This window comes from Aythya marila, assembly GCF_965140915.1.
Source record: "Aythya marila genome assembly, chromosome: 1".
NCBI lineage: Eukaryota > Metazoa > Chordata > Aves > Anseriformes > Anatidae > Aythya > Aythya marila.
The window spans coordinates 17,141,761-17,168,388 of record NC_139042.1 but is presented as its reverse complement, the minus strand read 5'-3'; the positions used below and the strand labels follow the sequence as shown (position 1 = coordinate 17,168,388).

The 26,628-nt window shown below is 42.9% G+C and overlaps 2 protein-coding genes across 5 annotated transcripts in view; both read right to left on the bottom strand.

Moving 5' to 3' along the window:
* Window positions 1–255: 255 nt before the first annotated feature.
* Window positions 256–15,030, bottom strand: ACAT1 (acetyl-CoA acetyltransferase 1). 2 transcript variants are annotated; one of them, XM_082754778.1, is made up of 12 exons: window positions 14,941–15,030; window positions 13,164–13,211; window positions 10,941–11,058; window positions 10,017–10,112; window positions 8,908–9,008; window positions 6,381–6,524; window positions 4,417–4,567; window positions 3,763–3,858; window positions 3,141–3,254; window positions 2,676–2,740; window positions 1,946–2,103; window positions 256–622 (listed from the first exon to the last, which is right to left on the bottom strand). In XM_082754778.1, the coding sequence occupies exons 1-12, from the start codon at window positions 14,995–14,997 to the stop codon at window positions 502–504; spliced, it is 1,269 nt and encodes a 422-aa protein (XP_082610904.1). In that variant the 5' UTR covers window positions 14,998–15,030; the 3' UTR covers window positions 256–501. The 2 variants fall into 2 exon arrangements, with proteins under 2 accessions (XP_082610904.1, XP_082610903.1); XM_082754777.1 differs by lacking the exon at window positions 14,941–15,030 and adding an exon at window positions 14,520–14,702.
* Window positions 15,031–20,687: 5,657 nt separating this feature from the next.
* The window catches only part of CUL5 (cullin 5), a 32,924-nt gene continuing 26,983 nt past the window's right edge, over window positions 20,688–26,628 (bottom strand). For all 3 annotated transcript variants that reach the window (XM_082754749.1, XM_082754751.1, XM_082754750.1), the window contains exons 18-19: window positions 26,012–26,135; window positions 20,688–24,366 (exon numbers count right to left, since the gene is read on the bottom strand). In XM_082754749.1, the coding sequence (XP_082610875.1) occupies window positions 24,172–24,366; window positions 26,012–26,135 (319 nt within the window). In that variant the 3' untranslated portion in view covers window positions 20,688–24,171. The remainder of the gene's footprint in view (window positions 24,367–26,011; window positions 26,136–26,628) is intronic.

The window sequence follows — 26,628 nt, the reverse complement described above, 5'->3', positions numbered from 1 at the left end:
AAGAGGACTTCCTGATGAAATTAATGGCAAAATAAGAAAGCAGGTATCTTAAACCCCAGCTGAAAGAACTTTGAAGTGTCTAAGTGTTTATCTCTTGTAAAAGCTGTGTGCTAAGCAGGCTTGAATTAATAACTTTAAAATAGCAAATTAAGCAACTGGACTCTAAGAAGGTAGTTGTTCTACTAGCAGCATTATATGACCTACCCAGAGAAGTCAGTTTCAGTGGCATTTGAGAAGGAAGTGACAGGAGCACAGTTGACATAGACATTCTTTATTGTCAGGTCTTGATACATCGTCATGATTTCTTATTTTTTTTCTTGTACTGTATAAAAACTTGCATTAAGTCAAAGTTACAAAAGCCCCATTGTCTGTATTGGTGATGTTTTAGAAATTTTACAACAGCCATTAAGGAATTCCACCACTCAGAGGTGGGATGTAACAGGTGCTGCTCATCACTCACGTCAGCATGGTTAAGGCTTTGTTTCCAGCAGCTGTGTGGGCCTACAACTTCTCAATGAGTATGGCAGAAGCACCACCTCCGCCGTTGCAGATTCCTGCCAGCCCGTACTGTCCTTGTTTCAAGGCGTGGGCCATGTGAACAACAATTCTCGCTCCGGACATTCTGATTAAAAGAAAGAATATACACACCTTAGGTTGAAGGAAATTTGGCTCAAACAAGATCATTGGCAGAATATATAGAACTGATTCATTGGAAAGAAACAAAACTAAGAACATAAAACCAACAAAAAGAACAAACCTACATCTAGAAGCAGTGTGGGCTGTTTTTCTTTAGCTACAGTATTAACAAGCAGAAAGATTTCTGCATGTGCACAAACAGAACCTCCACGTTTCTTCTGAAAAAGGAAGTCGCCTCTAGGTGTTCCATGTATTACATAGCATCTCTGCCAGTAAAAGATCTTTCAAAGAAAGTAAAGTTAAGTCTCTACTATAAAAAAAACACAATACTAATGATTCATTTCAGTTTCTTTGGTTACAACTTGCTATAATGCAGTACAGTACAGTCATCCAGCTCATGCCAAGTTAAGACATGTAAATGCTGTCATCAGGCTGTAGAAATTGTGTTTTAAGACAAAAATTTCTATTCCCTTATCAGAGGAAGCTGCTACTCTACAGGAGACATCAGCATATCTTGACAGATTATGCTGGCAAAGATCTAGTGAAGGCAAATGTCTGAACCACGAAGTACTCCAACTGCTTCCAGCTGTACAGCGTGGCTCCTTCTCACCTACGTGTAGCGAGCAGATCTGACATGGATTTGTCCTCACAGCCCTGGAGCTTGCAGCCTCACCACCCTTAAGGAGGCCTAATGAGATATACTTGGGTCCTGAGTAAATTACAGCTCCTGGAGAACCCAGCAGGGAATTCGGGCAGGTGAAGGAACTTCAGAGCACACAAAAGCCCCACGGACATCCCTCAGGCTATCCCCATCTGCTGCATTAGGTGATGGACAACGTTTGGCTTCCCTGCAGGGAATACTTGGGACAAGACTAGGAATTTCACTTTGCTGATACAAGGAAATTAAAGTCCCTGTACTTACAGTCGTTAGGCTATTTTCATAACTTTATCTGTACATTTTACTAGCTTAACTGGTTGATTAAGTATTACTGTTTATTTTCTCATGTTAGCAGTGATTTTTTTCAAAGCTTCGTAAACCTGGATAGCTGTGGTAACAAGCAAGCTTTTATAAAAGGTGGTATCTACTTGTGAAAACAAAACTGTGATCATACTCTTTTCAAAGTACCCTGACACCTAACACCTGAATTAATGCAAGTACACATGCACTTGCTGTGAAATTTCTTATGGCTCTTCCTACTTGCATTAAATTTGAGAATAAAATCGAGTATGTTAGCAGCATGTAGAAGGCAATGCCTCCGTGAAGAATAAAAAACAATGCAAAACAAAAACCAATGCTTCTTTTACATACCCTATTGGATGCCCGAGAGAGACAGCACCTCCATTAATGTTTACTTTTTGTGGATCGATGCCCAGCATTTTAATGTTGGCCAGCACCACGACACTGAAGGCTTCATTGATTTCCCACATTGCAATGTCTTCTTTTTTCAGGCCTGTCTCACTTAGAATCTAGAAATATTTATCAGAATAATTATTTCTGTGAAAAAAATAGGAAGCTAAAAGTACTTTACAGAACTAATTAGGTCTATTTTCAGATGGAAAAAAGCAAAACTGAGGTACTGGAGCACAAGTTTAGTTTTTGCAAAGGAAGAAATGGAGAGTATTCTATGGCAGGAACATGTTTTCCTCACATTTATACAAAGACCACTGATACACGAAGTACATTTAAAGTCAGACAGTACTGCCATACAGCTGCCAATAGTTTCGTTCTGAACTAGTCTATACCTGTATAACTGTATTTATTTTGCCTTTTAGCCACACCAGCTGCTTAATTGCAGAAGTGTAAACAAGGCCAAAGTTGGTGAAAGCAGTAGAAAGCAATATTCTTTTCCAAGATAAATTCTAAGTTTGTGACTTTAAAGATGTACATCCTTGATCCTCTGAAAAACACCTGTAGTTTGTATTTATGAAGAAATCATAATTTCAGTGGTAATTACAGGAAGATACACCAAGGTTTCAACCAACCATCCAGCACTGAGGAATTTTGCTGTCTTTCAGAAAACGGGCAGTTTGATTCCTACCTTTGGAACAGCATATGCAGGTGCAATAGGAAAGTCAATAGGATCGACAGCAGCATCTGCAAAAGCTGTACATAAAAAAAAAAGTCAAAAAAGATGTTTAAACACCTTTTATTTTTAGCATATACGATTTTCATTTGTGCAAACAGCAATCCCAGTCAAGACAGAATTCTGAATACGATGGTCCCTGAAAACAGATATACCTGAAGTGCAATGTCTCAAATGAGTTGCTTAGTAACATTTTTTTGCAGATGTTTGATGTTATTCCACATAGAAAACTGTTTACGACTAACAGCTTGCTGGTATGACACTTAAGATATCAAGGACTGTATTAAGAAGATACAGCCATATGCCTGAGGCCTCATCTTTTCTGTCCTGTGACAGGACAAACAGGATTCTCAGTCAAAGTATAAATATGCTAGAAGGATATTTTCCAGTGCTGTAGTCAAAAGATAAGAAAAAACTCACCAACTATCCGTGCCAGAGGTTTAACTTTCAGTCTCTTGGCTGCCTCTGTAGTCATCAGAACCAGGGCAGCTGCTCCGTCATTCAGAGTGCTGGCGTTAGCAGCTGTAACCGTTCCTAGAAAAGGTAACGCGTTGTTTAAACACAGGGGAAAATGGCACAGCCCAGGTACATCGCCCAGGCCCTTGGTAATAGCTACTGCACTGAGTTAACTACCAATTTTTCATTAGTCTTGGTTTTGTTTTTTTCAGATGAGTTTGATTGAACAAATACAGCCCCATGTAGTCATCGGGTTTATCTAAATGGCAGTTCACGTCATGCCTTCCACACCAGCAGCACTGCCAGCATTAATGCAGGATTCCAGTTCGGACGTGGCTGTGAGTGAACACCAACTTCAGGTTCTCACTGTTCTACAGGCTCTTGGACCACTTCTTTTCACTCAGGCCAGCTTATACTGGTGTGAAAACAAGGTTTGAATTTCTTGGTAGGATATTTCCTTCGCAGGCATTTAAAAGTTAATGGCTCACTGTCAGTGCAATCGAGCTCTTGTGAGCAGTACCCTTCACTCTAACAAAGAATCTGTGTACCTGGTAAACAATTAAGCAGTTGATTTAACAATATTTACCATTCTCTTTTTGGAAAACAGCTTTCAGCTTTGGAACTTTACTAAAATCCACACGTTTATATTCTTCGTCTTCTGTCACTTCTGTATCCGGCTTTCCTGAAATTCAAATTCAGTGGAGTTTTTTGTAATACAGTCCATTTTTAACACATTCTTCAATTAAATGCTGCCTTATTTAAACAATTCATTTTAGTTGAAAAAATGTAACTAATTTATGCATCTCAAAAGTGTTTGAAAATGAAAAAAATATATATTTCTCAATCCCATTTATTCACAGCAAATCCATTTATACTCCTTGATGGGTGAATGAAAGGGACAAAACATATTTTTAAGGTGATTTACAGGGAAATTAGTACGTGTCATCAAGCTGTTCTAGCTAAATTCAATACATAGTCATCCAAGATATGAAAAAAATTATGGTAACAGAGAAAAAAGTAAAATAAAAACACATTACAGGTGATTGACTGCTGGTCACCAGACAGTCTGCATAGCAGAAAACTCTTAGCTATTCTGAAGCAAAAGTACAGATATAGATACACTTGTAGGGGTTTGTACGGTCCTGAGATCTGCATATTTAAGCAGCATCATTTGTACTAAATACGGACGTTACGGCTTTCAATAAGAAACAACTAATTTTATCACACCTTTCCATAATACCTTTTTTTGAAACAGTGACAGGAACTATTTCATTTTTGAGTATTCCCGAATCCCAGGCTGTTTTGCTCCTTGTGTAAGAGCCTATGGCATAAGTGTCTTGTTCCTCTCGTGAAATGGTGAACTTCTTCGCAGTATTCTCAGCACAGTTGCCCTTGGAGAAAAATCAGACATGTTACGTTTGGTATTTCTGGAGAAGTGAACTAGAAACTTAAATAAAAAAGACAGCAGTTTTTCAGAATTGAACATGGCTAGTATTTGGCGTTCATTTCTACAATCATGATCAACCAGAAGCTTCTGCCTTTGAAGCGTGAACTTCAGATTTAGCACCTGTTCTCTGGATCCAGATTATCCAGCTGGGAAGGAACATTCCTTACAAGGCTTTTGAGTAAATTAAAGAACTGCATGTAAAGCAAGTTTTAAAGTGCTTAGGCAGACTTCTTCAGAGACTGAAGAACGCTGCTCAGCCACAGAGCAGTGTGTTTGCATCATCTTCCTAGCATTTCCATGCCACTGCTGGCTGGTCTATTCCAAAGGTTACAGGAATGAGTCAACAAATGCCTGCCTGAATACTTTTTGTCTAATAACTGGAATGAAATAATTAGAATGAAATAATCAAATCATATATAGATTAATCCATCAAAATTATGTAATCCTTATTTGTTATCAACATTGTCCCAATACCTGGGAACAAAATTTAAAAATAAATAAATAAAAAGGATACTCATTCAGTCAACCTGAAAGATTTCTTCTGAATGAGATTTTGTTCTGCCTCTCATTTCTGTAGAAAACTCAGAGAATCACCACAAAACCCTCTAGTACTAGTTCCCCAGTTCCTTAAGCAAGCAAGTTCACTTCTGCACAGTTTACACACGTGAAGTGTTCACAGCACCAGCAACGTGGCCTACTGCCAGAACACAGACACGGGTGAGTTCCTAAAGCCATCGGATGGTCCCTCCTGTATATTCTCTCACAGACCATTAAGATTCTCCAAGCAACCTACAGCTCCTATAATAAAAACAAACATTTCTGAAATAGTGTCCCAGTCTATTAAAACTTTGTGTATTACACCAAGCTCCCAGTTTCCCTCTGCCCACCAGGAACTAGCGAAGTCAGTGTTTGCATTCCTATAAAAAAAAAAAAATCCTCATGGTCAAAAACCATTTTAGCTGAAATTCGTGAATGGTTTTCAACCAATAGCCTATGCAGCATGCACGTTACTGCAAAACCAATAAAGCAAAAGCAGTGAGGTCTGTACCAAGGACATGGAACAGCTAAAGACTGCAGAACATTCTTCATGAGATGTTTTCAGGGATAGTAGCAAGAACACTAACTTGGCAGTATATAACACCCTACAACTGAATTATTAGAGGCAAGGTTCAGAAATGTTGGTACACTGAAAATAGTTCCTCTCCTTTCAAAATGTTCTTTCCTGATGCTTGCTCTTCGCTATCTTCACATCAGATTTTTTCCACACCCATCCCCAGTTTGCAGCTGTTTGTCTGATGTAAGTTATCATGCCGATGAGCCAAGTGCATCAGCTAACTCCAAGCTTCTAACAGAAGATAGGAGGTATGTACATGGGGGGAGGGAAAGCAAACATGAGAGCCCACCAAGCCTTAAGAAGTGGTTATCCCCAAACACAAGTAACTCGACTGCTCTCTCCTACACCAAGACAGAAAGCAGTGGCAGAAATTGTGGGGTGGTTGGTTTTTTCAATCCCTGTTCTAAGTTGTTCAGGCTTCAGTGAGAGACAAATAAACATTAACACAATTTTCTACTCTGTTTTGACCCTCTGTGCAGTCTCTCCATCACAGTTACTGCAGGAAGCCTGGAAATGGAAAACATTTTCCTCCCTCAATGTTCCTCATTTCTAGGTCTGCTACATGAAGCAGCCTAATAATAAACGTCTTCAAAGCAGCATGAGGTGTATGGTGGATAATTCAGAATTCTGCAGGAATATTTACCATATGGATATGGTTATAGACATCTGTGAGTCCATCTTTTACTATCAGATCTTCCAGCTTTACTCCTCCGTACGGTGTTGCTCCTCTGCTCATCGTATAGGGAACGTTAGACATGCTCTCCATTCCACCAGCAACCATTACATCCTGCTCAAACAAAACACAAATCAAATTATTAATAATGCAGCGTGTTCTACACAACTTCTTCTGGGAACAGATACTAAGAAAAGCTTAAGAGTGGACACTTTGTATTTCTGAGGAGTCTTAGAGGAAAAGGGAAAAAAAAAATTATGCATTTTGAAGGCAAACAGCAGGGACAACAGCTGAAGAGAGCTAATCTGTGCTGACAGAGCAGCTGGACTTTTACCTGGAATGTAATTTTGGAAAGCTGCAAGAGCAACGTTGGTCTCTTGCACTTTTACTACAAAAGCTTCCAAGATCAGATTGTAAGCTTTACTTTAAACAGTTTCTTTCTCCTCTAAATTTCTCATTTTTGCTCTTCGTTAGCAGCTCCCTATGGAACAAGCAGAAGCCAGAATCTAAGAGATCAATCAAGAGACAGAAGTTTAGAAGTACCTGCAGTTTTACGTAATACTGTTACACCTCACTACCTAAAGAGAGATGACTTCAGGTTTTTTCATCTGAAATTCCAGAAAAAAAAAAAGTGACTTTAAAAAAAAGATCACTGAACTTGAATTAAGCTGAATCATTGTGGGTGTTGATAAATCAGTTTATTTTCCAAGCTGAGACAGAACAAATACAAACAGCTATGAGGGCCATACGCATATCTGCTCTCCATCAGGCTACAACCCATAAAAGCCCTGGCACCTCAGCGTGTGAAGAACAGACTCTCAGCTGTGATTAATGGCACTTTTGAGATACAAATAATTGCAAGAAAAACACCAAAAAAATGTAGCATTAGTCTTTGAGAATTCAGTATTGCTGTTAATATAACTAGAAAAGATATTTTATATCAAAAGAGTAATAATTAGGTCTCACAATTGAGACAAAAATAACGGTTTGGTTCAGCACAGATTATAAACTCTATACAGAACAGCAGCATGGAGTAATAAAGAAAACAAAGGAGGCTGCAGACAAATGGAAAGGCAGGGAAGTGGGAAAGGCAGCTGAGGTATGGGAGCAGCAATAGAGCAGAGGAACGGGAGTCGCATGCACTTCACTCCATCACGTGAAAGACTTGGCGTTAAAGCAGTTGTTTGTACAATGCTAAATGCGCGCTGACTCAAGCCTCTGGGATCTATCCCTGGTTCGCACCACAGATACCTCACAGTCTGCAGCCAAGAAAAACAACCCCCCCCCCAAAAAAAAAGGCATTATTTATAGCTCTGAGAGCACTAACTGGGCAGCGGGTCTGCTTTTGCTTGGGCTGGTGGCAGAGCAGTGCCTAGCTCAGCTCCAAGCCCAGCTCCCTTCAGAGCGCACGGCCTGCGGCTGTCAAACCAACCACATCCGTGCCCACTGCAGTGAACTCGCTGGAGACACGTTACTAAATCCAAAACGTGGCTGTTTCCACAGCTAGACCCAATTCAAAGTCCAGCGGGAGGACTTCCACCGAGTTCAGCAGGCACTGGGTGAAGTGCCGCTCCCTGCACAGCGAGCCCAAAGCAGCATGCAGCTGCCCAGCTTAAAAAATGCTATTTTCACGTGGGGGATAGTGTATACAGAGGAAAGTATATTTCTCACTTATGAGCCATTTATTTTGTAAGCCAAAAATACATGTTGAACTCACAGTATCTGCACTTTAGAGAAAGGATGTTGCCAAATGTTTTAGATATGGAATTAAAAGCAAAACTGTTTCTAATTCACACTTCTGTATTATTCTTTGCTGCCGAGCATTTAGCAGCTTGGTGAAAATGGTGCATTGTCTCATCCTTCCATTCAAGGATAGAATTTTTCCTATTCATACAGAAAATCTTAGAATACAATTGGCAGAGATGAGTAATTCCCCTCCAACAAGCTCTTCAATGAAAATGCTGTTCAGCAACAGTAGTTTCAGCTTCTCTGGTAGCAATAAAAAGCCTGAAACATCTTTAATGTACGTCAAAACAACACTGTTTTAATATGTATATTTAATTCATTTAAGTGGTAAAGGGATCTGAAACGCAAGATGAAATCTCTTTCAACAAAATCTAAATTTAGGGAAAAAAATCTTGAATTTTCAAATCAGAAAGCTTGAAACTCCTTTATTTATTTATTTATTTTGGAGGGGAGGTACAACAGGGAAGAAGTGTAAATACCATAAACCAAAATCTACCCTACTTGCTCAGCTCTAAAAATTAATCTGACAGTTCCCTAACTACAAAACTTTTTTTTTTCCCTGACTTAAACCAAAACATATTTGACTAACTATAACATTAAGGTTGCATGACCTAAATAAAACCTCGCTCATTAGCTCCATTATTGAAAGTCAAAACACAGCCCCAAATCAAGGACCCCAGCCATCAGCAGGACGGGATCTACAACATCAGTTGTGTGTTTTTTCCATAAAACAGCACCAAAATTCACATACCTGACTCCCACACATCAGGCTTTGTGCTGCCATCATGATTGATTTCATTCCTGAAGCACAGACCTTATTGACAGTTGTAGTAGGAGTGCAGATGGGCAGACCTAAGTCAAGTAAGTTACACAAACAGCTATTATTTAAGGGCAGACTACCTCTGTGTTGGTGTTTCAACAAGATTTCATATGGGACTAGTTTTTATGTAACCCCAGGGTATCCAGCTGGCATTATTTGGCCTGCCCACCTTCACCCCTGATTACTGTCTTTGGAGACTTCTGTCACTTCTCTCCTTCAGGCAACAGACTCAGGTGATGAGAGGAAGCAAGTGAGGATTCAGGCAGCAGCAGATCAGAGAACAGCACTATTCCTCCTCCTCACAGCCTGACCCCTGACTCTAAGAAGCACACAACTAAGAAGCCATGAACAAGCTGCTGCCAGTTGCTAAATCCTACAAGAAATTATCCCAGCAGTACAGGAACTCTCAACCTATGCAGTACTGAACACGACCAAATTTATTAGGTGTCACCCACAGTTACTGAGCTGTTATTACTGCTACTGAGTGTTCAGGACAACAGCCTTGCATTCTCTTTCTTGCAGCTGGGCTCCAAAGCCCTGCATGGCTGCCTCTGTCCTACAGCTCCGCTACCAGCACGTCACCTCCATGCCAGCGATGAGGTGGGGAAACTGGCCAGGGGAGAGAAAAGAGCCATATCCATCCCTTTGCCCCTGGTAGGGGGGGTTCCTTCTCTTTCAAAGAAGTACAGGGACAGAGACAAGGAAGCACCCAGTTCTGCCTGGACCCATACATTTTTTTTTAGAACCATACTAAGGCATGGAAAGCCAGCCCTACAGCAAAAGGGAGAAGAAATTTGTGCTGTAGTCAATGTAGTCATGCGAAAACTGATTCCTGAGCACTGGCACTTTCAGCTCACTTACATGGCTACAACACAGAGCCTTTCCCCCCACAAGAAGAGCAGCACGTGCAGCCTGTCTTGCTGAAGGGCTGGGCTCAGATCCAGGCCCCGCCTTAGCTGAGGGCTCCAACCCCTCCAGTTCGCCAGCAGCTCTCTGCAGAAAGGTGAGACCACCCTGAGCCCCGTCAGGACACTGCGTACCTGCGCCCAGGACTGCTTGTCTTGCCGGAGCTTGTCCTTGCCCAGCCTGCAAGACATTCCCCATGTACACTTCTTTCACTTCTTCCACTGGGATACCTATAAAACAAAACTCCTGATTTGAGATTCTTCTCACAAAAGCTGTGATTCCCTTTTACGAGCCTTCCCGTTACAGTTTCCCATAGTAAAGGGACAAAGCATGCCGCGTCCAACCTGTGTGCTGAAAGCACTCCAGGTCTGGTGCCTTCCAGATCTGGATCCCCACATTCATGGGATGTGAGGAACTGGGGATCCCAGACCCACAAAGCTTTCTACCTCCCAGAATTATGTCCAAATAAATGGGTTTGTTGGTATAACGCCTGCAAGCCAAGCTAACAGCCAGCTGCCACCAGACAGGAGGGGCCTGCTCTTCCACTGCTTCTCTTGCAACAGCCCTGGTGTAAAGTTCTTGTAATTTGCTATTTCAAGAAGCCAAATCTGTAGAAAATTAACCCTCCTCTTCTCCAAAGTGACTTTTTGCCTGATTTAAAAGTCTATGAAAAGGCTCACAGGGGTGTCAGACAAGTGTGAGTACCCATGTCAAGAAATGGAGAGGACAAGGACGGAGCCCTGGTTTCAGCAGCAAGTAGCTTAGGGGTGTCACAGAACTACAGCCAGCCAACTAGCTTGTTCAGTGGGATTTGGATTAGCACAGATATTCCTAAATCATATTCTGCTCTTAGAAACAGCATTTAATTCAGACTGAAGCAGGTTTATTTAAATACCATTTGTGGATAAAGACATAAAAGTGCTAGAAGTAAAAACAAAACAAAACAAGACACCAGAGCCACCTGTTTAAAAAGCAACTTAAAACCAAAAGACCCAGACTGACAACATTCAGAGCTGTCTGATGTTTTCTCATGAAAAAAAAATATAAATTATATTTACCAGCTCTGTCAATTGCTCCTTTAATTGCAATGGATCCCAGTTTGGTGGCTGGCAGTGATGAGAGAGATCCTTGGAAAGAGCCAATTGGCGTCCTTGCAGCGCTCGCTATCACCACTTCCTAAGAGGAAAAGCACAGAGTACAAGTCAGAGCATCGTTACACGTGCACACACACATCAACGTTTTAAATTTGTTCACTTTATTCGTGTCACAGCTTCCCTTTTATCCTGCAAGTAGCTCACAGCACCAGAATTATCTTTATGAATGCATGCAGCACGAGGAATAACAAATGTACAAGGAATTGTGGATCTGGGCACAGCTGCAGGGCCACAGTGTTGTGGGAGGACAGAGTTGGGGCAGGGTGGCTCTGATGGCTGGAGCACTGCAGTGAAGGGACACGGGATGGGAGGCTGAGGTGTGGGGTTATCCTTTATACGGGAGGACAGCTGGAATGCACTGAGCTCTGCCCTGGGGTGGGCGATACCCAAAAGAGTCCCAGGGCCCTGGAGGGAAGAGGGGCCCAAGAGAGCTGGGTAATATTCCAGGATCCCCTCCTCCCAGCTCAGAAGTGATGCATCCCAGCACAGAAGGGCCTGGGGATCCTGGTGGACACCAGCTTGAACTTGAGGCAACAACGTGCTGCTAAGAAGGCTGAGGACAACCTGGGCTGCATAAACTAAAGTGTTGCCAGCAGGTCAAGGGAAGTGATTCATCCCCTTTATTCAGCACTGGTGGGGCCACACCTGGAGTGCTGGGTCCAGTTCTGGGCTCCCCAGTACCAGAGGGACCTGGAGAGAGCCCAAGGCAGGGCCACCAGGATGATGAAGGCACTGGAGCTGTGAGGAGAGGCTGGGAGAGCTGGGGCTGCTCAGCCTGGAGAAGAGGAGGCTCAGGGGGATCTCATCCGTGTCCCTAAATCCCTGACAGGAGGGTGCAGAGAGGCCGGAGCCAGGCTCTGCTCAGTGGTGCCCAGTGCCAGGACAGGAGGCCATGGGCACAGCCGGGCACCCAGGAGGCTCCCTCTGAGCACCAGGCAGCACTGCTGTGCTGGGCGGGTGACGGAGCCCTGGCACAGGCTGCCCAGAGAGGCTGTGGGGTCTCCCCCCTTGGAGATCCTCAGAAGTCACCTGGAAATTGTCCTGGGAAACACGCTCTAGGTGACTCTGCTTAAGCAACCTCCATTTGGTCAACTCCTCACTGCAATCCTCCTTTGGTCAACTCACTGCACGGATGCACAAAGGTGTCCTACCAAATGCCAGGGAGTTTAACAGCAGTGTACTGACAGGGTCTGTACCCCACAGACAGTATTGTTATAACTGGAGCTTCCCTCCTGATTCCACTGCAGTTATATGAACATTAACTCCACACTTAGTGAAGTAACACCTTGGGCCTTGGAAGAGCAAGAAACCTACCAGGCTTTGCTAAAACTCCATCAGATTAAAGATCTGCTTATGTGTAATCAGTGGTTTAAGACATGGTACGACATTCAGTCCATGCTTCGTAGTCTCTTGAAACAGATTTATTTTATTTTGCCTCTTGGCTTTGATGTTACATCAGCGTGACTACCTGCTAACCCTGGGAGGGCAGCATGATGACCTGGCACCACAAAGATGCACGTTTCTGATCTCTGGTTATTCTGGACAGCTACTGATAAGAATCAGCAAAAACTCCAACTGTGCTGGTTTAAATGGAAGTCTGACCAAACTTCACAGGGTCTCACCTTGACTTCTTTATTCAGGGACAAGCAAAGAAACAAAACACTAGAAAATATTTAAACCAGAAAAAAAAAGGACAAGTTATATTTGGTCTGTTTCTGTATCTCCTTCTTTGGAGCCATGATTGACTTAAGTGATAATAATGTTAATTGTTAATGTATTAATTGTTCACATTACAACAGCAAGGGAGGGGGAATAGCATACAAATCACTTCAAAAAGCATCATCTGTATTGACATCATCTGTATTCTCCAACAAATGGTAGAAAGCTACATTAAATTTAAGTTACCTGATGCAATTCTAACTGGTTCTGTCCCACACTAACAGTCAGCAAAGCAAAAAAAAAAAAACTGGGAAATTTGACCTTTATTCCAATTTTTGCAGTAACGTGACTTGGGCAAGAGACACACTGTCAACAATGCAGGTTTCTTGTGATAACTTTCTGAACTTCAGAGGTTAAGAAGCAAATATAGCAGGGATTTACTGTGCTCAGATGGTACTTCATACTTACATTTAAAGTACGCTGTGATGCATAGCCACGGCTTGTATACTTCAAAGCCTGAAAAATAAAGACCTCGTAATTTCATATGAACAAAGCCAACACATTTCAGTAAAGTACCATTTCCACAGAAGTATTTTTCCCCAAAAAGTACTCTTAGAAGCAAAGACTATTAAAACACACAAAAAAAAAAAAAGCCTTTTTTATATATCATCTAATACAAAGTCTCACCATAACATCTATGATAAAAATATCTTCTGAAAAAAATAATCAGATACTCTTTCAAAAACAAAAAGCATTTTATTTTTGGCAAATCTGTTATAGACTCATTAAGGTTGGAAGAGACCTCCAAGATCATCTGGTCCAGCCACCAACCTACCACCAATGTCACCCACCAAACCATGTCCCCAAGCACCACGTCCAACCTCTCCTTGAACACCCCCAGGGACGGTGACTCCACCACCTCCCTGGGCAACCCGTCCCAGTGCCTGGCTATGTACACTTACAAGCAGTCCGACAGCCAGGGAGCTACCCATCTTGAGAAGCATTAGTCTGTCTACAGCAATACAGCAACAGTCTGTCTGCTTCTCTGGACTTCAGTTCATCCACTGCTTTCATTGAATTCACTGCTTTTTAAATGGTGGCAGTTTACACCTACAGTATCGCTTCATTGGCATTTCATGCGCAAAATGGGAATAACAAGCTCAAAATGCTACAAGAGATGCCAATGAAACCAAGGAGAGGACAGAAACCACAGCTGGACATAATGACCCACGGGCAGGGAGCTCCATGTGAGCAGCAGTGCTATGGGCAGAGATACACCCGCAGGTGTTACTGCAAATGCTGGGAGCCATCTTCCAGCCGAAAACAGACGTTTAAAACGCAAAGAGGTCGAGCCATTTACTCAGATGATATTCCAGCACACCGAAGGCACTCTGACCACTGGATGAGAGCTGAAGGACTGCTAATTAAAAGTAAAAGCCACCCCCAGACACTACAGAGGCACCATCCACGAGCAAGCAACGCCCGCTGTACTGCGCTGACAGCTCAAAGCACGGCCTGTTTCTCTCTCCACCTGACAAGCTCCAACTAACAAAAGCCCTTTTTCCAATTGTTTTTACATTATTTTCCCCCCTCCCAGCTCAGGCTGGGGTTTCCAATACAGAATTTTGAACAAAATTCCTCCCAAAGCCCCCTCCATCCGCAGCGGGCTCCAGCACGGGCTGTGAAGGCTTCGCTGGCACCAAACCCCTCACAGCACCACGTTCACCCGCGCTCCCACGATCCCTCCTGGACCCCCCCACCAGATCACCGCGTGTGCTGGCAGGATCCCCCCTGCACGGCCCCGCACTGGATCCCGGCGCTCACCAGATCCCGCCCGGCCCCCGCCTTTGCGGCGCACTGCAAGGGAAGGAGACAGCGCTGCAGCCGCCTCCTGCCAGCCGCGGCCATACTCCGTGCCAACAAAAGGCTTGTTATTTAAAATAATAATAAGAAGAACAAAACCAGACTTCCCGGGCGGCGGGGAGCTGCCTCACAGCTCCTCACAGCGCCCCTCACAGCGCGGCCACACCCGGCTGCCTCCCCCTGCCCCTACCTCACCTCCTCCCTCCCTCCTCCTCCCTTTTTCTCCTCCTCCTTCTATTTCTCCTCTTTCTCCTCCTCCTCCTCAGGCACAGCCATGACCTTGGCTGAGCCCCCGGGGCCACACAGCGGTGCTGGAGCTGTGACAGGACGGAGCCGCGCAGCGCCCCCTCCCCTCCCGCCGCCCCCCCGCCCCGCGCCTCACCCTCAGCAGCCCGGCCACCGCCGCGCGCCGCCGGCCCAGCCCCGCCGCGCCCGCCATTTTGCCGCCGGCCCCGTCACCTTCACGGACAGCACCGCCCCGCTCCCCCTCCCGCCTTCCCATTGGTCCGCGCGGCGGAGGCGGGACCGGGATCGGCCCTGCTATTGGCTGGGCGCGGTGCCATGTCAGCCCTGCCCTCGCCCCGCCTCAGGGGGCTGAGGGGGTCTGCTGAGGGGGGAGTCGCTGTGGGCACCGCCCGTCCCCATGAGGCTCTGATGCTGTGGGGACCTGGCTTTGCCCCCATGGAAATAAATCACAGAGTCGTTAAGGTTGGAAAAGCCCTCCAAGATCATCTGGTCCAACCATCCCCCTACCACCACCATCACCCACCAAACCATGTCCCCAAGCACCACGTCCAACCTCTCCTTGAGCACCCCCAGGGACGGTGACGCCACCACCTCCCTGGGCAACCCGTTAAATTCATCACCTGACCATGTCAATTTTAGAATGCTGGATTGTCATATTTTCCGCTGTGCTTTATCACCCACGACACCCTGTGCCCCCACCTCCCTCACTCAGTAAGCCCAGGCAGCAGGATGGCACCCATGCAGCGGGACAGCTTTGCACCTTGGGCGTAAACTGCAGTCCTCCAAGCACCGAGGCACAATCCCATGAGAAATCATGTGCCTGTGCGGGTACCCTTGAACTTGAAGGGCTTCCCAGGAAAAGGAGCGCTGATCCTATGACTTACCAACAGCTGCAGCAAAGAAGGCACGCAGCAGGGTGACAGCACCTTGCCTGGTGCTTGCCTCTGCCCGGCCTGACGGGGTGACAGAAGCTCCTGCAGCCTGAGGAAGGACACCTGCATACAATAGCTGTTAACCTATTTTTGCACACCAGGACACACATAGTTTCTTTACGAACCAAACTGCCTCCCCTTCCCCATTTTAATATTTATTAATTTATTCTGGAGGAACCAGGACAGGTTACCACAAATTAGGGTTACCTCTGACTTGTCATCTAAAATCGCTATATTCTGTTGTTTATTATAGCAGCTGAAGTGCGTTACAAGGCAGACACAGGGGCAACAGCCCCAGCAATTGTCTCCTGTTATTACAGCAGAGAGGGACAACACCTTCCCAAGCCCTGCTGCCAGCCAGGCAGCCTGGGGGGCAAGTAAAAGAGGCACAGCTTCAGCATCCCTTGGCCTTTAACCCTTTGCTTCTTTATACAAACCCTGCAAGTAAGGGGCTAGGTTGCCATCCATCTCTTCCCTGGGTGTGCCAGGAACTGTTCTTTCTGAGGAGCCTTTCTTTGCAGCTCACGTGCTTTAGGCCTCCTTTCCAGCCTAACAATGCTGCCCCACTAGTACAGTAATACCTCTGCCCTCTTTTCCGAGTTCAGCTCTTTGCAGGGATGTTCATGGTCCTTTCAAAGCAAGGGGGACACTTGCCTTACAATTGGGTTTGCATTCCCAGGGTGACAGCTTCCCTGTCAGTGCTTATAAAATTCGGAGAACACATGCTTCACCATGTGGCTAGTTCCAGTAAATACCAACCAGCCTCAGCTATGCTTTTCAAGATACTGCATCAGTGTCCCAATGAAAGGGCGAGGGATCCTCTAGTTTTAAGGCTTCCTGCAGCCCCGTTCACAGGGAGAGGTATTTTCACGGAAGATCCAGTGCTCTCAGCCCCTGGGCAGCCACAGGGTTTTGCAAGACAGCACCCAAACACACTAATTCAGGAGGATTCGAATGGGTGCTGTTTCCTCCAAGCTCCCATTCTCACTATAAGTGCTCTCACAGCCTTTGCTGGTTTATTTCTGTAGAGTTTTGTGACTCCATGTAACTGAGCACATTGACTGTGTGCTGTGATGCCCCTGGGGTCCTCTACATGTATGCTTCATTAATCCCGAAAGGATTAACAATGCTGTCACCACATCCCACCATCTGACTCCTCTGCCTACTCCTGAGCGTGAAGTCCTGCAGATCTCCCTCCCACCACACACCCCCTGGTGTCTCAGATTTCCCTCCTGCTCTGCACACCTCAACACCAGGCACACCAGCCCCGGCTGCCTCTGAGCTGCTGTATTTGCAGCTCTCACACTTCTTGCCTCACAGTAAAACAGTGGCATATTCATTTCAAGCATCTTGGTAACAACCAAGCACAATGCAAATCTTGCTGAGTTTTTTTTCCCTGTTGTTTTTTTTGAGACTATTTCAGCTGAGGTGAGGCATCCTGGTAATTCCATCTCATTTTCCCAACTCCACAGGGAGGTCACCCTGGCCGAGTGCTGTGGCTGTGTGCCAGCCGGCCACCCAGTCTGTTCCTCGCTCTCCCTTTGCCAGAGCTCACTGGGATCCTGCCAACTGTGCCAAACGTCATGCACTGGGGCCAGTGTTCACATCACCCCAGCTGGAAAGGTGTTTGGACTCCCAAACATATTGATTAAAGCAGTAGGACACAAGCGAAAAGGCTCAAACCGCACCAGAGGAGGCTTAGATTAGAAGCCAGGAAGGATTTCTTCATGGGAGGGGTGGTTAGGCACTGGGATGGGACACCAGGGAGGTGGGGCAGGTACCAGATCCCATCATGGAGAGGTTCCCCCAAGTCTTCAGAGCTCTTACAGGATTGTCAAAGAATAAAACTGTTCTAGACACCACTTCTCCAGTCAAACAAAAGGATTCTCAGGAGCGCATGCTGCTTCCCTTTAAGATAACAAGAACACAAGGTGGTGTAATTGCCAGTCCACGTGGGAGCTCCTACAGGTTCCTTCATCACAATCAGGCAGATGAACTTTTCCTGTAGCCACGGGGAATGTGCAGCACAGACCAGGCCCGGTGGCCAAGCTGCACCCAAGGCACAGCACAACACAGGCCTGCAGCTTCCCAGATTAACTGAGACGTGGACAAGCACCTCTTTGATGCACTGTGGTATTCTGCTTAGGACACAGCTGGAATGTGACAATCAAACATACAAAGCATCACATCCCTGGCCCACAGGGTAGTTTATCACTTTTCAGTGATATAAGTGTTAGCTCTATGGGTATTTGGAACATACAACATAGCTCTACAGTGAAGTTATTTTATTGCTTTGCATTTTTAACTTTCCAACAAGAGGACAGATGTTCCTGAAGTAACAATTATTCAAGTCAGTCTCAAGCTGCAGAACAACTCTAGCAGATAGAGAAGCTCGGTAAAGGAAAAAGAAACCTCTCATCCCCAGAGAGCACATTCCAGGATACGAAGCTCCTACGCAAGCATCAAAAAATACAGCAAGAACTCTTTTAATGAGGCAAACCGAAAATGCATCTAAGCCAGCATTCCCTCATGCACACGTGTACCTGGGGATGCAGCAGGGTGCACTTTCCCCTAGGAAGTGGGAAGGTAAATAAACGGAGAGTTTATTTACAGCAGCTGCACCCTGACCTCATGCCAAGTTATGGGATGGTGGCCACACACAGCAGCAGAGGAGAATGCTGCAGGGGGAAGAGGGAAGAAATGCTTTTGGCTGTGGCATGTCTCTTTCCACAAGGCAGAAGCCACAGAGATGCCTTCAGGGGATGGTGGGCACTGACAAGGCTGCTCCCCAGCATTTTACAGTTTTCGTCCTGGGAGGGATCTCCCTCTTCATTGTTCTCCTCCCCCCCCGCTTGCAGCTCTTGCTTCCTCAGATTTTTTTTTTTATTTTTTTTTTAGGATAATTCATATTTCAAAAAAAAAAAAAAAAAAAAATCGAGAAGAGCTTTGTTTATGGACTTCTTACACATGAATTTACCCAGCCTGTTTCCAGGGCGAGCTGGGGATGTAGGCAGCAAGTCCTGGTGTAGCGTTTTAAAGCATGCTGATTTTTATCAGATAGCTGACAGTGCTGATGCTACAGGACTCTGAAAATAGTTTTGCCCTACTCTCTGCCACTCTGCTTTTGGAAACCTCAGTCACATCCACACCTGAGTTCTCCCCAAGTCCTCGCTTCCCCATTTCCATGACTATCAGCCTTCCTTGCTCCTGCTTGGTGTGGAAGCCTGTCAAAAGCTTCTGGCAGCATGCAAGGCCCCTGGCACGAGTCTGGCTGCAGTGACTGGTGACATGCCATGGACAGCGGCTCTTCCACGCCCTAGTGCCCCCCAAAATTCTGGCTGAACAGCATCGGGGCCAGAGGGGCTTACAGGCATCTAGCACCTGCTTGGTGCAATAACTCCCACACAGTACCTACCTTGATCCAAGTTCCTCCCACTACTTGCTACAAAACCTGCAGGTGTGCCTATTTCCTTCATGTCTTTAGTGGTAGAAACCAACAGATAGCAAAGCCTGAGCTGTACACACATCACGTTAAACCACAGACTTAAAAATGGGAAAGCGTACAGAAAAAACAATAGTGCATTCCCTTCTTTAATTCTTTTACCATCACTTCTCACCAATAGCATCTACAATACACTGATTTTACAGCTGCTCTTTGTCACTTTTCAGTCTTCTAGATGACCGAAAATGACCAATGTGCCCTTTCCCTTCGCTTGGGAGGTGAGATTTGCTGTGACCATGCCCCAGACCAGCAGACAACATGCCACCAGCCCTTCTCTCTTACAGGTTTCAGATCACTCGTGGGATGCGGTGCACGGTATCCAGCTGAAGTTACACAGTGGATCTCCATCACTAAAACAACTGAAAATGAAATGCAGAGACCACACCTGTGTATTGTTCAAAGTGATGTTTACAGGTAAAGCAAAGACAGAAAGAAAGCCCCACTCTTAGTTCAGCAGGAGAATGAAGCAGGTTTAAAACCTTTCATAGTTAGGCCTCTGATTCTGGCTACGCTGTGATCAATGTAAACTGGTAGGAGCTGATTCAGCCAAGCAACTGCTGTGATAATTGGCTTATTTCTAGAGAATGACTTCACCTGGAAGACCACTGTTGTGAAAGGCGACATTTTGCCCTAAGAGTGAAGAAAAAAAAAAATTTAGGAATAATGGCAACATGCTATGAAAGCTCTACCTACACAAACTGCCAGCCGGAAAATTACCCTGTGCGCTTGGTCACTCAGAACTACTACTTACTCCACACAAATAATTCTGGTATTTGCATACACCAGAAAGCACAAAACATTACGTTTAACTGGTTCACTTAAAGAAAAAAGGAGTTGAAACGTAAGAAAAAAAATTCCCATTAGAAGACAAAGACGATTGGAGAAGAAAAGCCATTGCAGTAAAAGCACTCCCGTGGGCAACCAGCGGTTCCCCCACCTGTTTGCTTCGTGCAGAATCGGGCACCTGCTGGTCCCACAGATCTGGCAACGACAGCAGTAACTTAAAATGAGCATCTCAGAAAGTAACTGCAGAGACCCAAGAACCAAAATATTCGGCAATCCAATTACATCCCAGCAACTTACACAGAGACATAACCAGTTTTAAAAATGCCCTAAAGTCAGGCACCCCAAGCCCCTTTTGGCAGGGCAGGTGTTGATAAATGTGAATTGCAAGACTTACAGCTCACCTCGAAATAGAATTTGGAAAACTGAAATAACTCTATGCATATCCTCAAGTACTTGAAAATCACAACAAGAAAGGAACCAAGTCTTTAGCCCCCCCGCCCCCCCCCATTTTTTGTTGTTTTAAATTTTAATTTTACTCCGATCAAGACTTTGGGACTTGCAATCTGATTCATTTCATACAACGCTATTTTTCAGGAGCAGTATCCGAACTAGACTTAAAAAATTTTGCAGGGGAAAGAGACCAAAATATCTTGCTAAAAGGAGTAGTCTTTTATATTACATTTTTTATTTTGCAAGAAAATAAATTATACAACTTAAAAAATAAAATTCAAAAATTAAGCAGTACATCAAAATAGTTCAGCTGGACTGCCATACAGAAACTACCACCATTCAAAATTGTACAGCATTATTATCTTGGTAGTGGCACACATTCAAAATTGTAAATACCATACGTAGATAGATATTACAACTCAGGAACTCAAGTTTGCTCAACACTCCAGACTACATATAGTGTATATGACAGGAAAGCTTTCATGTATTGTTTATTTCACAAATATGACCTCAAAGAATTACAAAGATAGCATCCCAGTCATTTAGATGAAAATAGAAAACAGTTTGAGTTTAAGATAGCAAATCTTTCTGTAAAACTATCAAATCTTTTTGCCAATTGTATTTTTAAAATTTGCACTTTACAGGACAATGGCATCCCAATGCAAATCAATGCAACATGTGAACATTCAGAACACTTATATCAAGTTTAAAAAGGTGAAAACAAGAAAGTCACATTTTCTCTTGGAAATGTAATTGCATTACAGTCAGAACAAATGAAAGATGAACAAAAATAGGAGCTAGGGACACCAACTGTGGAAAGAGGAAAATGGAAGACTTCAGAATTGAAACTGAGATACTCATCACGTTGTTGGGACAGAGAAAGTGTTAACAGTATTTTTTAATTAAACCCATTAAGAGTGATTTTTCCCCCCTCTCCTACAACAGATTTTTTTTTCCCGTAGCTATTCACCGTGGCAGTGTGTGTGGCAACATGTTTTTCAGATGCAGCACCTCTTTAAGCAAGGTCTTTGGACATGTATATTCATAGCTAAAAACTGCAGCCTTAAAAGTGCGTTGTTGCCATATTGCAAGTGAAGAATAGTTCATTTTCATTGAGATCTGAACTCTGCCCTCCCCAAAGAACAGTTTACCCCAGGTATCTCCCTGTGCCCCAGGTGATCCTAGTTTTAAGTGCATATTGGTGAACGTGACCTGATGAAGGATGCTAAATGAGATTCTGCATCTTTAACAAATTTGCTGGTGTGATTCTCAGATTTAATAAAAAAAACCCGACATCCATCTTCGGTATATATTTGAAGAAAAATGACCATGTCATAGGCACATTACCAATTGTATTTCCACATTCCAGGAGTTGAGAAGTATATAGATAGCATTTAGGTTATACTATTCTGTATTTATTAGTTGAGGGAAGATGTAGCTCATTAGCTTTCAGCAACCTGTTGCTTTCTGCATACTCTCTGCCTTCCTGAACAGTTGTATCTGAGATGGAGCCTACCAAATCTTAATCAATGGCTTCTGATTTAGCATTATCCCCTTTGCAGCTCCTTCTGTGTGACAATTTCATACCTGTTCTTCAACGGTTAAGGGCTGGAGTTCCTTATGTTGAAAAGAACGTGCTCAGACTGTCATGCTTTAGGGCTCTGGGTTGCCAGTTTCCCTCCAACAATCCCAAGTGAGCGTTTATTACTTGTAATTTAAGTTACAAATACTGAAAGTCTTGCAGCACAAGGTTTTTATTAGAATTTCGTTTTCTAATATTCCAAGAGTTTAAGTGGTTAACTACACAGAGCACCACTTGCTTCTGATTCTCAATAGCAACACCACAGGGGAACATAAGAGATGCAGTATTTTTAAACAGCATCTACTTGGGAGTATCGGTAAAAACATGTAACATAAGCGGTGGCATTTCAATCAATTGCAATTTACCAGGTCTTGATTTCTCCCCATCTCTTCTTGTTCATGAAACCCTCACTACTGCAAACTTCTTAGGCAAACAGATGTCCAAGTACACACTGTTCTCAGGCAGTCCCATTGGCATTTCCACTACTAACAGCACGCAGCCTCTTTAAGGGGGCAAACAGCCATTCTTGTAGTGAGTTCACTTTCAAACCACTCTTATTTTATCCTTTACTGCAACCATGTTAAATAAATCTCTTCCTCTATCTTATTAGAAGGCTTTCCTTTTTGACTAAATTATATCCTCTACCCCCTTTCAACCATCAGAGAAGACAAGACCTTTAGATGTTGTACTTGAACTGGTAAAAAAAAATAAATTGCACACTTGCAATTTGTATAAGAATATTCATACATAACTGAGTAAAGCTCAACTTACCTTTTGTCCCAAGACAGGCACTCTGCTCCAGTGATTCTTATAAATTACAAGTCCAGTACATGCTGGGACATTTCAGAGTAGCAGAGAGGCAGGCATTGCCAAACAACTACTTAAGATGATTGAAAATAGAAGAGGTAACATTACAAAGTTGAAGATCCTGATGTGTATTTGGCACTCTCTCTGCATACGCGAAACAAGGTATTTTTCCTTATTTTTTTGCCATTTTCACTAGAATTGTATTTCCCATCCTGCCAGTTTCAAAATAAAAAGCAGAGGGTTTGTTTTTTATATAAAGGCCTTGACTTTCAAGGAACAAAACCAGTCAAATTCGATTACATATGTATGTAAGGTTAGAGTTACCAATGAGGAATTAATACAGGGATCTTTGAGTGTTATCCTTTTTCTGGGGGATTTGTGCATCAATTACTATTTAATGCATTCAGATATATGTAGTCATACTTAAACATTTGGAATACAAATATTAAATGTACAAGGAAATACACTTAATATTTCTGTTCACTATAACAGAACCACCCGTGAAAACTGTTTGTAGAGTGAAGTATCATTCAAAAACGCTTTGCCTTCTCAAAAAGGATTGTACCAAATCACCTGTCCAAATAATGTAAAGTAACAAATAATGTGTATCCACTTCTTTACAGCAATTTAAAAACAATGATCTCTTGCTTAAGGAAAAATATCACCCATGAGTTGGAATTAGTTTTGTGTCACTAATGTGTCAAATATTAAAATCCAGTTACTAGATTGAAGCACTGCTCTAGCCAACAGATTTTAACTGTAACAAATACATATCAGTTTGTGAGGCATGTGTGTCTCTCAAATGTTATTACATAAAAAGGATCAAAGGTGGACAGTACATTACTCTGTTGATCCAAAACACAAAAGTGAAAGTGCTACTTCTAGTCCTAATCGCATTTTAAAAAAAAAAAAAAAAAACACAACAAAAACCAAAACAAAACTAATAGCAGTTCCTCAGTGCATGAATATTTGAATATTTTTTCCTTGTGCAAGTACTGGTCATCTAAAAACCCAAACCTGTATTCTTCCCAGTGGGTGTAAATCAAATCTACTTTTAAAAGTTCACAATGGGCTCTTCATGAATGCAAGTTTCCCACAAAACAGCATGCTGTTAAAAGTGTGCAACATGAAGGGAATGCCATCATGCTAGCTGAATGAGATTGGCAAAATATAGTCCTCTTTAAGGTAAGGCAGGGATTTTAATATGTAATGAAAGTCAAAACAAGTCCTTCTGCAGCACAAACTGTTGCAGCTGTCTGTCCAAGCACCCTTCCGTTTATGTTTTCAGCATCTCACAGAGTCCTTAAATTATGCCATATATATGAAGGTGTTGATATCCGACTCGTCTCTTCTGATATATTTGTGCTCTATAAGCCATTCAATTTGCTCTTTTATCATTTTCTTTTGTGGCAAGAACATGTTTTTCAATATTTCTACCAGTTCAGTCTGAAGCTGGGCATTAGTAATTTTCTTCCGCATTTTCATTATTTGGATGATAGCCTCCTGGTGGGGAACAAGAGGAAAAAAATTGAAATATCTGGTGGAAGTGACAAAGTGACCACAGTATTAATAATTAGCTCCTGGTTAAGGCAAGGCAGCAAAGAAATCTATATTCTTCCTAAGACATCAAATATAAAAGTTACTTTTCCATCATAAATACTGCACTCAAGACATGCCTCAGTTAAAACAAGACAGTGCCAACGTCTGTTCTGGCTTATATATTTCTTAAGTGAGGGCCAAATCTTAACATACTTGAAAAGAGAGACTCCAAACACAGTGTTTCACCTTAGTGAATTATAACCAGTTGTCCAAGTGGGCCATCATGATTAGACTTTAAACACTAGAATAAAACAGTAGAAAGATCTCCTGGAAGTTTCTATTCCCCTAGTCTTATAAGAGGGAACAAAGTAAAATAAATCCAAGAATGTTGAGAAAAGAATGTAAGAACACTCTTTACTCGCAAGGTCAAACAACAGAGTTCATTACCTTCTAAGTTGTGGCCAAGAACTTGACAAAACTCAAACCAAAGAAGTACACAAAAGGCTCATTTAGGATATATTAAAAACATGTTTAAAGTTACAAATCCCTGAGGCATACAGCTTTGAATTTGCCAGTAATCAAGCACTAAGTGTAAGTCACATTCTGCTGTATTCCTTAGCCTAAGTAGATACCAAGCTGTCTTTACAAAGAAGTTGATAGTGTAACAGAATGCAGCACTCAAGATGCATGAGAAGTATGACAACTCCAACCAAAGGTGAATCTACTCTTACTTTTTATATCTTGAGTGTTAGTCACTAAAACCTGATGTTCATTCACCTGTCCTTCCTTCTCTGAGCAAAAGTCACATTTCCAGGGTGAATACCTTGTGAATACTTTGTGAAATGCACGTTTTGTGTCAAAGTGACATTCACAAGGAGTTCTTATTTGATAAGCACCACTAAGCATTAATCCTCTGGCTGAAAGAACATCCAGGATGTTAGGTCAGGTGACACAGTTTACAACTTGGTTGGTTTGGAGTCTAATCTGCCTGATCAGGAGAAACCTGCAGTTTGGCGGTAAAAGGGGATTTTGAGACTCCATCGCAAGTAACGATGGGATGCTCCCCCAAATGAATTGTTGAGAATTGTCAGCTAAAACGGTTTGATATGATACCTGACTGAGAAAGGACAATCCACCACAAAGCAGGCTGTACAGCCAAGATGCAATTACAAACTTTCCCTCTAGGTCTCTCAGAAACCTATACTACTGTCACAGGAGAGCGATCCCCATCTCTGAGATTATTCTCTCTCTTCACACAGAGTAGCCAAAAAGATCTGAATATCCTTTTCATGTTGCTGGCTCAGTAAGTCAACTTTACCCACCACTACACAGTTACGCCTTTACTGCTTGCTTAATAGCTGCTCTGTCCTGATTAATATCATAATCTGTTACGTTAGAACAGGAGGCCAATAACTACAAGTACACAAGCACACACACACAAACAAGATCTGCTATTCACAAAGTAATAAAACCATACAGCAGAAGTAAGAGCTCGTAGGATCCAGAAGCATTCCTTTCATACACCAAAATTCAAATGTGGACAACATGCAGTAGCAGCAATACAACAAATGAAATAAGATAATTTTATATTCCTCTGACATTTACTAACCTGGGTTCTTAATATTCTTAGCTGGACGATTCCTTCATTTTCCTCTTCTCGCATTCTCTCTGTAGTAAGTTGCAATCGACCGATCAAATTTATCTTGCCCCTTTTCTGAACTTTAGCGTTTTTTCTGAAAAAGTTGTATTGTATAAAAAATAAGGCAAAAATACATTTTCAGTTAAGGAATTCCTATTAAACTTATATTACAGCAGCAAGGAGTACCATCATATATCAGATATTTATAGGCTATTAGCCTTGCAGGAGTGAGATAGCCAGCTGCCATATCAGAATTCAATGCCAACTCCATGAAAAAAAAAGGAAAAAACTAACATGAAAATACTATCATTACCAAAAAAATCATCAGCTGAAACTGACAGAGTCCAAAATTGAAAAGTTACCAGCACTATTTTAAAGAATAGATTTCCAGAGAAATATATTTCATTTTAATTATATAAAACTAGGGTTCTTCAAAGGAGATTTTACAACAGAGTTCAGAAAACGGGACCAGCTCATTTATATCACAAGAACCGTCTGTATGGCATTTTAAAAAAAAAAAAAAAAAAAAAAAAAAAAAAGAAAGAACAGACCATAACAAACATAGCAAAAAAGCTCCTGGTATTCTT

Excerpts from the sequence above, each read along its gene's own strand:
- ACAT1 (XM_082754777.1), bottom strand. The coding sequence starts at position 14,603 with ATGGCCGCGGCTGGCAGGAGGCGGCTGCAGCGCTGTCTCCTTCCCTTG. Across the intron at positions 9,009-10,016 it reads ACAAGCAGTCCTGGGCGCAG|GTCTGCCCATCTGCACTCCT; the intron begins GTACGCAGTGTC and ends TACTTGACTTAG. Across the intron at positions 3,255-3,762 it reads TGTTTTCCAAAAAGAGAATG|GAACGGTTACAGCTGCTAAC; the intron begins GTAAATATTGTT and ends TACCTTTTCTAG.